Source organism: Gossypium hirsutum, chromosome A12, assembly GCF_007990345.1.
Source record: "Gossypium hirsutum isolate 1008001.06 chromosome A12, Gossypium_hirsutum_v2.1, whole genome shotgun sequence".
In the NCBI taxonomy this organism is placed as follows: domain Eukaryota; kingdom Viridiplantae; phylum Streptophyta; class Magnoliopsida; order Malvales; family Malvaceae; genus Gossypium; species Gossypium hirsutum.
Window position 1 is genome coordinate 104,038,555 of NC_053435.1, and position 19,132 is coordinate 104,057,686.

The 19,132-nt window shown below is 32.5% G+C and overlaps 1 protein-coding gene across 1 annotated transcript; it reads right to left on the reverse strand.

Moving 5' to 3' along the window:
* Nucleotides 1-11,868: 11,868 nt before the first annotated feature.
* Nucleotides 11,869-12,739, reverse strand: LOC107944491 (21 kDa protein). Its single transcript, XM_016878313.2, has one exon. It carries the CDS (start codon nt 12,615-12,617, stop codon nt 11,937-11,939), a length of 681 nt encoding a protein of 226 aa, XP_016733802.1. The 5' UTR covers nt 12,618-12,739; the 3' UTR covers nt 11,869-11,936.
* Between the last annotated feature and the right edge of the window lie 6,393 nt (nt 12,740-19,132).

Here is a 19,132-nt window from a genome sequence, read left to right on the forward strand (position 1 = left end):
ACTGTTGGAGATAACTAGTTTCAGAACATGCTGAGTACGTATGGCGACAAAGATTAATCATAGCTCATAAATTATAAATCCTTGCCTATTATTTTCTCTAAAATGTAAAACTTTGTTTTCATTGAGAAGGAAGTCGTAGCCTAGCAAATACCATCGATGACCGACACTTTTATTTTATTCCTGTCCGATGTCCCTGGGTTCTGTAGTTCCAGTAAGCGGACACTACTATTTATTATTATTGAAAGGATAATAGAAAACAAGTGCCTGGACCTGGAGTAATCTGGCCCAATCAAAGTGTAAGAGAAATGACAGCTAGCTGTGAGCCACTTGAGGTGGGTGCGGCGCTGGTCCAGCCCAGATGATTGAAGCCGACTATAGCCTCCTTGGCTTCACTTGTTTCACAGCTTTATAGTTTTTACCAACGGTATAACAGATGGAGATCCATGTGATGTGCTCTTACAATAATGTCCAACGCTGCGTTTTTAGTATAGCGCATGTAGCACGGTAAGATGAAAACGACTTGAGATTTTTTAAGGTCCCTTTTTAGCCTTGGCTTGGCCCTTGCAGTGCAATTGTGGTCCTCTTCGGTTCAAATAAAAATCATGCCACGTGTATGGATGGTAAAAGCTACTATTACTGTATGAGAATGTGAATATGAATATAGCACATGTTACATGATATGCCCATTTCTCTCGTCTCCTGTTATCAGGAATAAAGCAAGGTATCTTCACATTTGGTTATAGGCCCATGCCAATACGCCACCTTGTGAATTAGGAAATGGGTTTTGTTTAAATCAAAATCACCCAATCAAACCAAATTAGAAACAGATATTTAGATTTGCGTTGAATTTTTGAGTCCTTATTGGCCACAAGCCAGACTTAGTTGGCCTATTGCTCCTCCCAATTTCTAGCCTTAAGTACCTACATTCTTTATGTTGTATAATATATTTATTGGCCAAAATAGGTTGATTAGATGCGGATGTGCTTCCCAAAATCATTTAATTACAATCTTAAAGGCAAATAAACGCCTCTTTTTATAACTACATTTGTTGTACCACTTCACATTCTAAACATTAGTCATGCTAGTTGCTCACGTCAACAATACCATACATATGTCTATAACATGTATGCTAGTTGCTCAAGAAATTTGAGAGAAAAATAACCAAATTTAGTGGCACGTATTCTTGATTATCAACAGCGGGCATTGCAGGATTGTGGACAATCCACGTGCAAGGCACTAGTGAAGCTCAAAAGTTGTCTTTGATTGTTGCAGATCCTTTCCTATGATCAAGTGATGGACGACAGACAGAGCAGTTAAAGGTAGAAGCTTTTTTTGGTGGGTAGTTTTTAGTTATTTCAAGTGGGGGAAGTGCTTTTGTCATCAACAAGTCTCCTACGAGTGAGGGATATGGGTTGTACAAAACATATATATATAGATGCTTTTTATGAGACATAAAACCAGCTTTTGTCTCTCCTAAACTTCAATCATGTTGGCCAACTAAAGCAATGTTGAGTGGGTCGCCACCCGTCAAATCCTATATATTTTTTAGACCATCTTTGTTTCGGGTTTTGCTTTGCCATCTCCGGTGTAATAGAGATGCTTGAGTTCAGGTACATCAACCGCTAAAACTCTCGAATCTTCATCTATTAAAACTAGAAAAAAATATTTTTCCGAGCATACTTTTGTTTATTTAATGATTATGGTCTCTAAATTATTTATGTTTTTTTTATACTTAAATATTTTTTATCTCGTTTTTAGAATATACATAATTTCATGATTATAGTTTTTGATGTAAAAAATTAATAGTGTTAAAAAAAATGTGACCCACTCAACGGATGTTAACGTGTCATATATTTAGTTTTTTCATATGTCATCAATGACATAACCATTGATCGATAACATGATTGTTGATCATTAATTAGTGATGATCAACATTGATCAAACGTTGATCGAGATAAATAAATGTCAACTTCATTCAAATTTGGATAAATAATTTGTTCAGGTTCATATTGGACGTAGTTAATAATATTATAAAATATTAAAAAAATTGTCAAAATTATTCAATAAATTAAAAAATACTAAAAATACATGTCCATAATAAACCTAAACAAATGGACATCAATGTTTATTTAAATTCAAATAATTATTTATCTAAATTCATTTAAATATGAAAAAATTTAAATTTTGTAAAAATTATTAAAAAAACTATAAATCATAAAGAATCATTAAAATGTCTAAAAAAATCAATTGATTTTGTAAAAGTCAATTGTCCAAAGGCATGGTAGCTGGAAAGCTCGATCCAACTAAGGATGGGCTTCGACAAAAAGTCCTTTTTAGTTTAACCTAGTTTGAATTCGATTTAAATGGGAAAAAGTATTTTTAAATTGTAATTAATTATAAATATATAAATATTAGTTTAAAAACATATTTTTAATTTTTTAATATTTTGATTAATGAAATAAGCTTTTGGGTCAGGCTAAATTAACCAAAAAATGAATTTAGATTTTAATTTTTTTTTTGAATTTAAGTTGCAACTCGTGAGATGAGCAATTATAGAGATAAGAAAACAATTTTTTTAAGAAGTAGATGGGAACACAATTTTGAATACATATATATTAGTCCATGATGGTGCGCGACACTTTTTTTTATTATATAATTTTATAATTATTTAGATATTTATAGTATTTGGATCATGTAGAAAATAAATCTTAGTAAAGTAAACATTCATTTATATTGGTCAATGTTTATCAATGATCGTATTATAAATTAATAGCCACGTGGTAAATAACATGAAAAAAGTCAAACCAGTTACACGTCTTTGTTGTGTGCCACCTACATTTAGTAGTTAACTTTTTGGACCAACTTTACAATGTTTGGGAACTTAAACTTCAAAATTTAGATTAGTATTTAATATCTGTATAAATTGTAAGTGTAAAAAGTATGCATTTTCTAAATTAATAAATTTCTCAAAAATTTCAAATTCCTAAATAAACATCCTACAAATTCTTAGATTTGATAAATAATAAATAGGAAAAGGATTGTATGAAACAATGACGCCACGTCATCTGTATCTATTTTCAATAGTTTTATTCCACATCAGTACTTTTATCTTGAATTTTAAGATTTTATCTTAAAAAAATTAAATCTAAATTAAAATACTGAAATTCAAGATAAAAATATTGATGTGACATAAAACTATTAAAAAATAATACAGATGACATGGCGTCACTGTTTCATATAATCCTTTCTCATAATAAATATTATATCTTTATTTATTATTACTTAATATGCATTGTTTTCTAAATCTAAATTAATTTAAAATCCAATTTTTCGAAGGCTAAAAGTTAACTCCATCTACCCTTTATTGTCTGACAGTGCTGCAATATCATTTTCTCCAATAATATCAGTGTCTCATCACATGATGGACCGATTTTCTTTTGCTTTGAACCATACAACTCAGTCCCAACTCCTTAATCTATACTTCCATCGTCTTGTTCCTCACAATTTGCATGGATTCGATGATTAGCATCTGATTAAGGTCAACCCTGGAAATTTTTATTACCGGAGGTCTTTTTCATGGATTTCGAACATTTAGTTATATAGTTAGTGACAGTTTTGTTCCATCTAAAGCTAGTATTTTCTCATCTTATAATATTCCAAAATCCTTTTGCTTTTCCCAACCCTACCCTGCTGTCAAGTATCAACTCAAACATCATCACAAAATATCCACATTCTTAGTGCTGTCGTCGACGTGTTAGTTCTAGTTACATGAATAATAGATTCAAATATGATAATCCCTATTATTATTTTAAGTTGTATGATAATAACATTAACTATAGTTAGAATAATCACGTGATATAGTGGCGGTCACGTTCCCACCATATTTTCTTTTTCTTTGTGTTTTTTTTTCAATTGTTTTATTTTTTTCACTTTACCCTTTCTTTCATGCACCACTTTAATAACTACAACTGTTGCCGTCCCGAGTGGTGTTTTGGCTTTTCTCCACCGTCACAGTCACTCCCCCTTTGAAAGTCTTCTTGCCTCCACATCCATCTAACATAGGTTTTGGACAATGAGATTAAAGGTGCTACTTTGATAGAGAAAAATAATAAGTTGATTAAACCCCTTTTTCCCAATGATTATAATCTTAAACTATGTATGAGGTTTATAAAACATCATATTCTTGTGGCATTAAACTTTACCGCATAACTACCATCAACTGATAAGGCTTTCCTTGTGCAAGTTTGAACATTATACTTGAACTCATGACCGAATAACCATTGTTAATTGGGAGCCCGGGTTGTAATGCAACATCTTCTAAGATGATGGTGCACTCCCCCCACATGGCAAATTAAATTTGTGGGTCTCCGAGCGCCACCGCATCACCGTGAACTCAAACATACCTTAAAATTATCACAATTTCCCCCTAAAACACCAACACAAATAAATCTTGCTCCCCTAATTTCGAACACCGAACACAAAAAAAGCATTTTTTTTCTATTTTCTTCCTTTTTATTGAACACTTATCTTTTTTTTCCACTACTACTAACCACAAATTTTTCTTTCTTTTTTTCTTCTCTTAAACAAATTTTTTTTTAAAAATAACCAAACACTTCAACATATACAGATTTTGCACGGGGATACGGTATATATAGTGGGTGATGCCGCTTGATAGCATGGCGGCACCAATTAATTAAAAAAATGTCATTGGCGCCGCCTGATACACCGACGACACCCATTAAAAAAAATTCCCCTAATAACCACTGATGTCGTCTGACATGGCGACGACACGAATTTTTTTATAATTTTTGTCTCACTAAAAAAATATATATTTTTAATAAATTTGACCGGTGTTGCCTAATAGGCCGACACACATTAAAAAATATTTTTTTCTTTTTTCTCATTGTTAATACCCGTATTCTTAATGGGTATTTCAAAAAATACATACAGGTGTTGCCTAACATAGTGGCGACACTATTTTTTATTTTTTATTTACAAATGATTATTAGGTAATGATTGGGGAAAAAGGAGGTGATACCCGCCAGTTAGTCAAATGACATCGACTTTCACCGAAACAAATTGGTTATTTTTATATATATATATATATATATTTTCAGATCATTTTCGAAATTATTTAATATTTTAAGGTTATTTTTATAAAAAAAATTGAGAGTTTAATGCCATCACTTAAAAAAAAAGTTGCTCCTATCCCGTCTTACAAAAAAAAAAACCCAGAAAACTTAATATTACTGCCTTGCCCAAATAGAGGAAAACCTAATTAAACGAAAGATAGGAAGCCCATTTCCCCCATTGCTTTCGCCACACACTGTCGGTTCCTCTCTAGTTGGAGTGAGCCACTGGTAAAGTCCAGTGGACTGATGACCACTTCTATCTCTTGAATCTTATAACGGTGTTAAGCATTTAACACGTGCTTCTCTTTAATAATGTGCATTATTATGGTAATAATACACATTTTAGCATTACAATGGATTTTAATTTTTTAAATGTGTTTAATTAATACAGTGTAATTTTATTATAATTTTTATATCATATTTAGTAGTATAAATTTAATTGTACAATTTTAAATTATAAAAATTATTTATAATAATTGAGAAAAAAATTTAAACAAATAATAAAAATTAAAATCAAATCATCATATATTACATATGTTAATTCAAAAAATTACTCAACAAGACTATTACTAATAAAATAACAAAAAGAATAAACATACTATGTAATTTTATTTAATTATATTAAACATATACTAATTTGTTGTATTGATCCTTAGTTAACTATAAATAATTAATAACAAATATGATGTAATTTAGTTAAAATTGAACCCTAAGTTGTAGACTATTGGTTAGGTGTTCACTTTTTTCAAAAATAATTTTAGTTTGAATCACAATTTAGTTAAAATTAATATAAATAATTAACAATAAATAATATATAATTTAGTTAAAATTTAGTAGCCCAAAAGATATGAAAAATTATCTCTCGTGAATAGAATTTCACTCTAAATAAGATTAATAAAATAAAATATAATTACATTTTTATAAAAAAATATATAAAAATAAATTCTTAAATTTAAATCAAGTAAGAGTTTTTTTGAAAATTCATAATGTAATTAGATTTAAGAGTAATTGTTTGAAACTACCTACATAATTATTCAAATTCTCAACAACACCATAAGAATTAGAGAGTATAATTAAGACATTCATATTACATTAAATTCAATGAGACTCACCAATACAATAATTAATCAAATATAACACGAGTGTATTTATATTAAAAACTAATTACTAAATATCTTTCCAAAAACATCTATAATATTAATTGGAAATTTTAGATTTCAGTTTTTTTAATATAATTTAAAGAATTAGATGCATATATAATGTTAAATTTAATTATGATTTAATAGAGTATATATTTAAAATATTTATATGTGTTTTAGTACATAATTCATACTAATTTTTTAGCTAAAATATCAGGAGGACCAATCCTCTTCATGATTCTCCTCTTAGTCCTACTGTCATTAATGATATCATCATAAAAAGAGAGACGCTAAGAGAGCCAAATCCTCTTGACAATTCTCATCTCAACCCTATTGCCATTAATGATGTCATCGTGAAAAGAGAAACACAAAAAGGATCGAATCCTCTTCATAAATTTCCTATTCCACCTTCCGTATATAATATCATCATAAAGAGAAAAGTATCGGGAGGACTGAATCCTTCTCATAGTTCTCCTACTCCTCCTAGCTATTGGCATTACTAATTTTTGTTAATTTCGTTAATGTGATAATTTATAATTTTTTAAATGAAATAAATATTTAATACATTATTTATGAAATATTGTCTGAATTTAGTTGCAAGGTTGTTGTAACAAGTATGGAAAACAACACAATTAAAAAACCAACAAATTTTTATGTAATTTGGTGTAAACCTTTTTGGACTAAGACAATGGTAGTTGAGTTAAAAAGCAACTGGTATGGTAAGAGTATGAAAGAAGTAAATAATGGGTTTGTAACATCCTCAATAACAAATAATCACGTTGTTTCGAGAAGATGTGTGGTAAAGCCATTTAGACTTGGTGTCTAGTCTCGAATATAATAATTATATTTTGTTTGAGTGAAGTTTGGATGACTCGAGTTTTAATTTTAAGAATAGATAAATTCACTATAAATCACTTAGTTTTTGGTCACCCAACTAATTGAGATCATATTTTTGGTACATTTTCGTTAAGTGCTGTTTAACCTTCGACAAAAGGGTGATGCAACAGTTAAAAAATCGGTATAATAACAAATTTTACTCTTAATTTTTATATATTATATTGATTTAGTCGTAAGTAAAAAAAAATCTTAAAATTTATAAATAATCTCAATTTGTTAAAAAATAGCAATTTAATGATCAAATTCGATTATTTTTAAGAAGATAAAATTCAAATTTAACTGAAGAGAAAGATAAGATTAAAATTGAGAAAAATATAAACGTTTACGGATAAATAGCGCATTATACTTTTATTTTTCTACATAAAAATGAATGGCTAATATTTCGTTCCAGCCAAATGTGATCATTATCGGCCATGATCTCTTTTGAACGATTGGTCCCCACTAAAACACGGTTACAATTATGATTTGACTTTGTTGTTCGACAAAATCAACAATCACAATAAATAATAAAAATTTATATATTTGGAATTGAATATTAAATTTAAAATTTGAGTGTGGCAAATATTTTTTTAATATGAATATATTATAAATATGATAAAATTTTTATATTATAAATTATTAACTTATATTATAGCACAATTATGATACATAAACAGGGATGAAGAAGTCGGTAATCAATGTTCGTGTTAAGTGTCCCATGAATTGTTGGTAGCCTCTCAATGTTCACGTGGTGTATAGTTTCATGTATGTGAATTAATAAATACAAGACAGATGTGATAACCATTGCCCTTTAAGCCCTAAGGTGACAAAAAGTGTCACGGTTTCCCTGGGAAGCATGTTGTTTTGGGCTTTCCTTTTTGTGATAAGTAGGACCCTGGATTGGGGAGACAAGGTTCAGCTTCATTCTCCAATTCCAAACCCTTATTCGATAGAATTTGTTTTGCTATCTATCATTTTATTAGAAGAGACTTGCACATGATCTCTTACCCACTTGTCTTTTTCAGCCGGGCCATATTTATAGTAAAACAAGAGGGATTTTATAGGGAGTAATTTTCAGAGATTGAGCTAAAAATTTTGTTTTAAAAGGTTTAAATTAAAAAATTATTTTTCAAAATTGGAATTTTCAATGAAAAGACTAATAAAGATTAAATTAAATTATTAAAATTAGGAAAATATTGAAATTGTAATTGTACCATTTAATTAAGAGGGACACGACCCGCTCACCACCCTGGCTATGCCCTGCTAGAAAAAGTGAAAGCGATGAACCATGGGCACTCTGTATTTAGCGCGTACATTCATAATTATCCACACAACATTTTGCCTTCAATTTCTAAACAACCCACAAGCTCAACAAAGTGGAAATAGTTGCATGCAGCAACTAGCAACGCCCTTTTTCTTTGTATTTTCATTCTTATTATTGCAAGCCTTGCTAATGTAGTTGAATGATTAATATTTGGAGAAATAAAACAAAGAAAATGATAAAGAATATAATGGAGAAGAGAAATAAATTTTGTATGAAAAAATTCTTTCAAATAATCTTTTATTTCAAGCACACAAAGTTAATAATTCTTCATCACATACAACTCTTTATATAGGAGTTGTAAGTGACTATTCATCTATATCACTATATGCTAGGAGTTGTGACTATTCATGCATGTGTGTATCTTTTCATATTCAAGCCTCTTAACTTTTCATCTTCAAGTCTCTTCACTATTCATATTCAAGTTTTTTCACTTTTCATATTCAAGTCTCTTCACTCTTCTAACTTTTCATAATTTATTTGTGCAAGGTTAATTTAATTATGTGCCAACAATGCCTCCCTTAAATTAAACTTGCTTTGAACTCCCAACCTTTCAACATTTTTCTTGAAGACTTGTCCACTTAGAGGCTTTGTGAAGATATCAGCCATCTGATCTTCCGTCTTGCAATATTCAACTTGAACATCACCATTATTCACTAGTTCCCTCAAGAAGAGATATCGAATGCGAATGTGTTTTGTCATTCTATGAAGAACTGGATCTTTTGTGACCGAAATAGTAGAACTATTGTCACAAAACAAAATTGTTGACTTGCTTTGCTTCTGCTTAAGACTTTCCAAAATTCCACGTAACCAAATCAATTGACATCCTGCATAAGATGCAGCGATATATTCAGCTTCTGTAGTCGAAAGCGCCACAATTGATTGTTTCTTTGAACTCTATGAAACTGCACCACTACCAAGGTGAAAAACATAACCAGAAGTGCTTCTGCTATCATCAATGCTTCCTGCTAAATCACTATCCGTATAACCAATGAGATCAACTAATGTATTAGCTTTATAGAAAATTCCATAATCAATGGTTCCCTTTACATATCTCAATATTCTCTTGGCAGCCTTCCAGTGATTGGAGTAAGGTTTCTCCATGAATCTACTTACCAAGCTAACAGCATACACGATATCAGACCGAAAGGTGTTAATTTTCAACCCAGTAAAGTTCTCCACTTCTGCCTTGAAATCTTTGAATCTCTGAAAAGCCTCTGATTTTTCTTTGACACAATACACCCATAACTTTCTTGAGTAATCATCAATGAAAGAGATAAAGTAACGATTACCTCCTAAAGATGAAACTGTCATTGGACCACAAAGATTTGAGTGAATAAGTTGCAATGGTCTTCTTGCTTTCCACGAGGATTGAGAAGGAAAAGCAATTTTGTATTGCTTTCCAAGTTGACATGCTTCACAAACATCATCAAGCCGATCGATTTTTGGTAAACCTCTAACCATCATCTTCCTTGAAAGCATCTCCAAATTTCCATAGTTAAATGTCCATATCTATCATGCCATAACTTTGAAATTCCTTTATGAGCACCAATAAAATAAGACATATTCTGATTTTGAAGGGTAAGAGAGAAAAGATTATTTGATGCCACTCCAACTCTAGCAACAACTTGATTTTTCTTTGATAAATAGCAAGCCATGTCTCGGAAATGAATATCATACCCCTTCTTCAAGAGATGCCCAACACTAAGCAGATTATTTTTAAGACCAGGAACAAAATAAACTTCAGACATTTTCTCTACCCTTCCTTGCTTTGTTTTGAACTCCAACTCACCAACACCGCTAACTTTGTAAGCTTTGCCATCTCCTACTTTTACTTCTCCACAATCAGATTCAAAGAACTTCGAAAATAAATTTTTGTTACCTGTCATATGCTTGCTAGCACCACTGTCTATGTACCAGACATCATCAATCTCTCCTCCATGAGATACGAGCAACAAAGTTTCTTGCTTTTGCTCTTGATTATTTTGTACTATATTAGCTTCATTTTTCTCTTCTTTTTTGTACCAGCATTCACTTGCCAAATGACCAGGTTTGCGACAATTATAACATTCAAAATAGCCACGACCTCTTCCTCTTTGATTTCCACGTCCACGTCCTCTTTGTGATCCTATAAAATTTTAACTTTGGTTGGCTTCTTTCCATCCATTCTCCATGCTTACATCTTCACCTCTTTCACGAGCATTTGAGCCTCTTCCTCTAAAATTTCTTCCTCTTCCACGACCACGATCTCTCCCTCTTTGATTTTTAAAATCTCCCTTATTCTCATTTAGAGACAACTTTGACTGGAGTGCTTGATCTAGATCTACTTCCTTTTTCTTCTTGTTTAATCTTTCTTCATGGGCTTGCAACGAACCTGTGAGTTCATCAATAGTCATGGTACTCAAGTCCTTTGATTCTTCAATGGCAACCACAATGTAGTCAAATCTGGAATCTAAAGAACGGAGGATTTTCTCAACACCACGAATATCATCCATAGTTTCACCATTTCTTTTTAATTGATTGACTATGGACAAAACCCGTGAACAGTAATCAGAAACTGATTCTGACTCTGTTTTTTGCAATCTTTCAAACTCTCCTCGAAGAGTTTGCAACCGAACTCTTTTCACCTTTTCATCTCCTTTGAATGAATTTTGTAAAAATTCCCATGCTTGTTTTGCCGTGGTGGCACAAGCTATTTTTTCCCAAGCCGCTTCATATGATTGAACTCCTTGATATATCCAAAATAAGGCTTGCTGATTTTTCTTCCTTGATTTTCTTAGACTCTCTTTTTGAACTTGTGTTAATCCTTCCTCCTCTTCAGCCTCAACTTCATTATAACATTTTTCAACAATCTCCCAAACTTCTAGAGATCCAAGAAGAGCCTTCATTTGGATACTCCATTTGCCATAATTTTCTTTGGTTAATTGGGGAACGGAAGAAAGAGGAATAGAATTGTTCATTTCGATCGAACAAGGCTCTGATACCAATTTGTAGTTGAATGATTAATATTTGGAGAAATAAAACAAAGAAAATGATAAAGAATATAATGGAGAAGAGAAATAAATTTTGTATGAAAAAATTCTTTCAAATAATCTTTTATTTCAAGCACACAAAGTTAATAATTCTTCATCAGATACAACTCTTTATATAGGAGTTGTAAGTGACTATTCATCTATATCACTATATGCTAGGAGTTGTGACTATTCATGCATGTGTGTATCTTTTCATATTCAAGTCTCTTAACTTTTCATCTTCAAGTCTCTTCACTATTCATATTCAAGTTTTTTCACTTTTCATATTCAAGTCTCTTCACTCTTCTAACTTTTCATAATTTATTTGTGCAAGGTTAATTTAATTATGTGCCAACAGCTAATCGATAAGTAAAACAAATCAGAAAAAAGAAAAAAAGCTGAAATACAATTTGCATAGGAAATGAATTGTACAAGTACATGCTTTTGAAATAACAGATCACTTCTTGGTGCGGGCATACTGGTTGATAAAAGCCAAGGAAATGCTTGTCAACTGTGCAACTTTCACGATTACAATCCTGACGGAGGCTTTGACATTACCATCCATTGTAGTCTCGGAGAAACCATCCATGCAAGTATCTTCATCGGTCAAAGCTGCACTAACCCATGTTTGGATATCACTCATTCTGAAAGCAAAGCTTTTGCCTTCAATCTCTTCCATTTCAGGAATAGACTTTGTTAGTTCATCGACCGAGTCACTTATTTCTTCCACGCAATCGTGAAGAGGCGCAGCCTCAGTAGGCTTTATGCCCTGCGTTTTGCAGAGCTCCGTCAGGTTTTGGGAAGCCGAGAGCGTGGTGTTAAGTGTCAAATTGAGGGACTTGGTAGCTAATATTTTGGGATCGGCTTGGATTTCGGTTGCGTAGCTAGAAAAGGAGGCGAAACAGAGGTCAGGGTAGGTGGTGGCAGCACAGGAAGTTTTGATGAACTCTGTATTTGTGTCAGAGCTGAGAACTTTTCTATATGCTTGACAGTAGTTTGGGTTAGTTGTAAAGAGAAATAAGGTGAAAATAGCTGCCAGTGAAAAGTGTGGACTAACTGCCATTTTGATTTCTTTAATTTTTCTTTTTCTGGAGAAAAGCTTGAAAGATTGATAAATGTTTGGGAAGAGAGAGGACATAATTTATAGGAAGGAGAAAAAAGAAGGAGCTCACGAGTCATGACTGTGGTTCCAACAAAAACAGCTTGATAAAAGAAAGGTAGCAAATGAAGCCAATATTTTGGGGTTAAAATCGGATTGAGACAAATTGGATTTTGTACGTGATGAGAAGTTATTTTATTTGATAGGGTTGAAAGAAAAACAAATTTGTAATAGATGATGTAAAATATTAAAGTATAATATTTGTTGTCAATGCATTCAAATAAATGATAATGTGATATATTATTATTAAATTAAATAAAAAATATAATTTTTTTAAAAATATATATTAATAATTTTAGGCTTAATTCACAATTTGGCTTTTAAAGTATATTTGTTTTTTCACTTTGACATCTAATTTTTTTTATTTCAATTTGGTATTTAAATTATACTTACTTCACAATTTGGTACTAAAATTATGTTTCTCTTATATTTTTTTGCGAATAACTTATATTAGAATGATCCTAAAAAAATTTTTAAGTACTAATAAAACTTCGTCATATTATCAAAATTTAAAAACATGAAATTATTATTATACACCTATTCATATTCAACCTACCCTCCACTCTATTTTTCTTTTTTAAAAAGAAAAAATAAGTAATTAACATAAAAAAAATTAAATAACATAAGAAACTTTAAAATTTATACAATTCTAAGTTTCAAAGCAATATAATTTTTACTTTAAAAAATATATAATATGAAATAGAAAACTTAAAATCAAAAAAAGGAAAAAAAATATTAACTTCTGGAAAAATATAAAATGATTAAAAATTGTAAAAGAAAAAAATATGTTTGTTTATAATTTAAAATATTAATTATTTTAAGTAATTTCATTAAAGTTAAATTAAGTTGGAGAAGATAGTAGATATAGATGAGTGTATAATAATACTTTGTTATATTTAAAATTTAATGATGTGACACTATTTCATTTGTGCCTAAAAACTATGCTTTTTTAAGATAATCCTAATATAATTTATTCCTATATTTTTTAGTCCATTTTCTAATAGACATTAAAAAAAAAACTTATAACCAATCAAAAAGCGCAATCGGATGATGTCTTTATGAAAAAAAATAAATATTTTCTTTTATTAAATGCATATATACATTAAAAGTATAAAAATTAGAAATAAATACATAAAAATATCAGAAAAATATATATAAATTTTAGAAAAAAATATAAATTATTTAAAAAATCTAGAAAAATAAAATTTATAAAAAAAACACGTTAATTGCAAAGAAATTAGTTGAAATTATTACAAAATTATTAAAATTGTAAAAAATATATTAAAAAGTTTTAAAATATTTTTTTATAAAATTATAAAATTCTAAAAAAATTTAAATTACAGTTTTTTTTTGGAATTACATGAAATTTAAATTCCTTTTTTAATTTTATAACATTTTTCAATATATATTATTTTATTTATAATTATATATTTTAGAATTTTATAAAAAATATTTTTAAACTTTTTTAATATTATAATTTTCTATTTTAATTTTAATTTAATATTTTAATTATAAATAAACTTAATTGCCACATGACAGTTTTTCATTGTCTAAAACATGTCACATGATGCTTTTCATTGACCAATGTTATCTAACAGTTCTTTTCTAATGTTGGTTACAAAATGGATTAAAAAAAAGAGAAAATTAATACTTTAGGTACCAAATTGGGATAAAAAAAATTTAGGTACCAAAATGAGCATACTTCAGAAATTAAATAATGAATCAAGTCATATTTTCATTTAATAATTTTTTTAAATAATATATTTTTAAATAAAATTTCTAATTTGTAAAAAAATTATAAAAAATCACATTAGTGATAATGTGTCATGCCATGTCAGTGGAGATATTAGTTGATGTGTCATGCCACATCAGCAAAAAAGAATGACCTACATCAAATTTGACCTTATTTGAAAATTTTTGTAATGTTATGAGTGAGATTGCAACCAAAAAGAAAACGTTAAAAGGCTGAAATGAAAAAACCACGAAACATTCCGGGTAAAATTTACAATTTAAATTAGGATAATTATAATCACTAATATATATAAATCTAAATTAGGATAAATTTAGACTGAAAGTAAAATAAAATCTAAATGGAGAATCCGAACATAATTTAACAAAATAGAATCTCAAAATCTCAATACCTAAAGATTTTGTTGACAAAACTATTAAAATATTAAAATAATCACATTTTTTTTTGAATAAATGATAAATCTTATTAATCTTCGAAAGTGGTACAAAAAATTTAAACGAACAACAGTAAGAAAACAACACTCTGATATTGCAAATTTAGCTCAAGCATCAATTTCTTCCAATGAATAATATTCCAAAAGCAAAAGCATTGGGCACATTAATTTGCAAAAAAAGGTAAATCAATACATACTGTAAATGCGAAAAACCTCACTCAATGCGCAATATCATTTATGAGTGGCAGCATAGCGGTTGACGAAAGCCAAAGAAATGCTCGTCAAATAAGCAACCTTCACTACTCGTCTTCTCACTCTACTTCTGAATTTACGGTTAATGGTTTTCCCAGACAAGCCATCCATGCAGGTATCATCATCAGTCAAAGCTGCACTCACCCATGTCTGTATATCACTCATTTGACGTCGGAAATGTTAAAGCAAATAGAAACTAACACAGAAAGAAATAAAAGATCAAGAAGAGAATTATTGTTTTTCATTGCTTTCAAAATTGATACGTGCATGCATTTATACAAGTGAAGTCTAACTGACGTAAGCAAAGTAACTGCTATTTAACTAACACCAGCTTTTAACAAACTAGCTACTTTTTGCATGCAGTTACAACTGCATTACTCTTAACATTCCCCTAGTCAGTCGATTTCTGATTTTTAAGTTCATCAGGCGACAAGACCCTAAGAGCATATCGAAACGTAGAAAACATCTTAGGAGTAATTGGTTTAGTTAGAACATCTGCAATTTGTTGATCAGATGGCACAAAATTGACTTGTAAGTGACCTGCAAGGATTTTTTCCCTGACAAAATGGTGATCGATTTCAACATGCTTCATTCTAGCATGATGCGTGGGATTCTCAGCCACAGAGACTGCAGAGGAATTGTCGCACCACACAACTGACACTTTGGATGGAAAAATGCCTATTTCAGCCAACAATTGTTGAAGCCATAAGAGCTCAGAAACGCAATTTGCGAGACTACGATATTCTGCTTCAGCAGAAGATCTTGACACAACTGGCTGCTTCTTTGAACACCAAGCAACAGGATTTGAGCCTAAGAACACAACATACCCGGAGGTTGACCGTCGATCCTCAATGGATGATGCCCAGTCTGCATCAGAGTAGCATACTAGTTTGAGTTGACTGGGTGTTAGAAACAAACCATGATCTATGGTACCAGCTAGGTATCTCAGAACCCGTTTTAGTGCTTTCCAATGAGCTTCTCTTGGAGCATTCATGAACTGGCTGAGTTTATTGACACTAAACGACAGATCCGGCCGTGTTATACACACATATTGTAGCATCCCTACAACACTTCTGTACAAGTGAACATCTACCAATGGAGGACTATCAACTGAAGCGGCTAACTTTGGATTGCTTACCATAGGTGTTGGTGTGGGGGTGGCCTCGACTAGCCCAGTTTTTTAAGTAAGTCAACAATATACTTCTTCTGACTGAGTAGAATTCCCTGTTTAGTGTGCTGAACATCAATTCCCAGAAAGAAATTGAGCTCTCCCATATCCTTGAGAGCAAATTTGCTATGAAGGTGAAGTATGACATCTGCCATTTCTTGATCAGAACTACCTGTGAGAACAATGTCATCAACATAGACCATGAGCAGAAGTTTCTTTCCATCAGATTCACGAATAAACAAGGAGGAGTCAGCCTTGGATGCTTGAAAACCAAGCTGATCAACAAGGTACTGTTTAAGAGTTTGGAACCATGCACGGGGTGCTTGTCGCAGACCATAGAGAGCTTTGTGCAACTTACAAACGAGCTTCTGACCCGAGGAATCACATACTTCAAAACCAGGGGGTTGCTCCATGTACAACTCTTCAGTCAGTTCTCCATTGAGAAAGGCATTATTAATGTCAACTTGCCTTAACGACCACCCATTTATAACAGCAAGAGCAAGAACCGTGCGAATAGTGGAGGCTTGAACCACCGGACTAAACGTGTCACGGAAATCAAATCCTGCATGTTGAGAGAAGCCTTTTGCTACCAGCCGAGCTTTGTATCTGTCCACTGATCCATCAGCCTTTTTCTTTATCTTAAACAGCCACTTGCATCCGACTGCCTTCCGATTACTTGGTAGTGAGCAGAGTGTCCAAGTGTTATTACGAGTCAATGCCTGTAATTCATCACGAACAGCTGTTTGCCAGTCTGGAGATGTCATTGCAGTGTGAATATCAGAAGGAACCTCTGCTGAAGAGCATTGGACTGTACTCATAAAAACCTTTGGTTTGAAAGTTCCAACTTTGCTTCTGGTAACCATGGGATGTATGTTGAGGGAATTTGAATGAGAAGCTTGTAATGTTTGAGGTGTAGGTGACATTGATGAGGTGGCTGACGTAGGGGTGATAGGTGTTAACGTATGAGGTGAAAGTGAATTCGGTGAAATAGTGGGGTTAGGTTGTTGTTGTACAGCTTGATGGTCAGACAAGGAAAGAGGTGATGTAGGTGAGGGACTAGGTGGTGTAGGTTGATTATGAAAAGAAGTGGTGGTAGGTGGGGTAGCATGAGATATTTGTTTGAGAGGTAGGACCAGAAGTTTTGCACTAGACTGAGACACTGGGTTAGACGAGACAAGTGATGGCGAAAAAACTTTATATGGGAAAATGTGCTCATAAAATGTGACATGACGTGTTACATAGATTTTTCCAGTTGTGTCCTGGCATTTGTAGCCTTTATGCAATGATGAGTAACCTAGGAACACACAGGGTGAAGACCGAAACTGGAGTTTGACTTTGTTAAATGGTCTAAGATTTGGGAAGCACAGGCAACCAAAAATTCGAAGGAATGCATAGTCTGGCTTTGTTTTAAATAGCTTCTCATAAGGTGATATATTTCCCAAAGGCTGAGAGGGTAACCTGTTGATCAGGAAGACTGCGCTGCAAAAAGCTTCATTCCAAAATTTTAAAGCCATGGTAGCATGAGCAAGCATGGACAGACCTGTTTCAACCACCTGTCTGTGTTTGCGCTCAACAAGGCCATTCTGTGCAGAAGTGTATGGACAAGAGAGACGCTGGACAATCCCTTGCTGAGCTAGATAGGGCTTTAATGCCTGAAACTCTCCACCCCCATCCGTTTGTAAAACATGTAGCTTTGCTCCAAGAACTCGTTCAGCTTGACGATGGAACTGAGGAAAAACAGTAGCAACCTCTGACTTGCTCTTCAAGAAGTAAAGCCATGTATAACGAGAATAGGCATCAGTGAAGGCAACGTAGTAACGAAAACCATTAGAGACAATTGGAGCTGGCCCCCAAACATCAGCAACGATCAACTGTAAAGGAGAGCTGTATGTTGTAGTTGACTTGGAAAAAGGGAGTTTATGCTCTTTACCCATATGACAAGCAACACACTCAACAAGCTTTTTATTATCAGTAAACTGAATATTACAATGTGAAAGAGCTTTTGTAAGAATAGCACGACAGGGGTGCCCTAGCCGAGAGTGCCAAACATTTAAAGGGAGCATTTTGCTAACTGTAAGACATTGAGCATGTTTTGAAGACAGTCCACTTTGAGGAAGTTTGTTGAGATGAAGTCTGTACAAGCCATGATGCACAGAACCCTTCAGGAGAACCTCTCTAGTCTGCAAATCACGAACCTGACACTGAGTGGGAAAAAACTCAAACATCACCCTGTTATCTTTAGCAAACTTTGACACAGATAAAAGATTTTTAGTAATACTAGGCACAAGCAACAAGGATCTCATATACAATGGTCGAGATCGAGTAATTAGTGATGACTGCCCTGTAGACAGAACAGGAAGAGCAGAACCATTGCCAACAAACACTTTACCTGGTCCTTTGTGTGAGTCACTGTCACTAAGAGAAGTAATTGAATTTGTAAGATGATGTGTGGCACCTGAGTCTGGGTACCAGGAGTTATCAGCCACTGTTTCAGGAGTAGCCACATAAGCCTGAGATTGTGCTACGCCAGAGGAAGGCATGCTGACCTGTTGAGATGGGCTACCAACACACGGGTTAGGCCAGGTAGATGGAGAGGGAATTGGAAAACACCAACCTGGTGGAAACCACTGCATATTTTGTTGAGGAGGTGATGACCACGGTATTGTAGTGGGACTGGAGTTGACCATACAAACGTTTGCTTGAGGAGGAGGCCGATAGTTACTACTTTTGTAAGTGGAGTCAAACCGATGGTAGCAGCGGTCGACTAGATGCCCAGGCTTTCCACATAGCTGACATTGAATCTTTGAGCCAGAGAAACGCCCTCGACCACGGCCCCGAGAACTAGTTGATGATTTGTAAGCAGGTACGGAACTATTGTCAACAATAGTTGT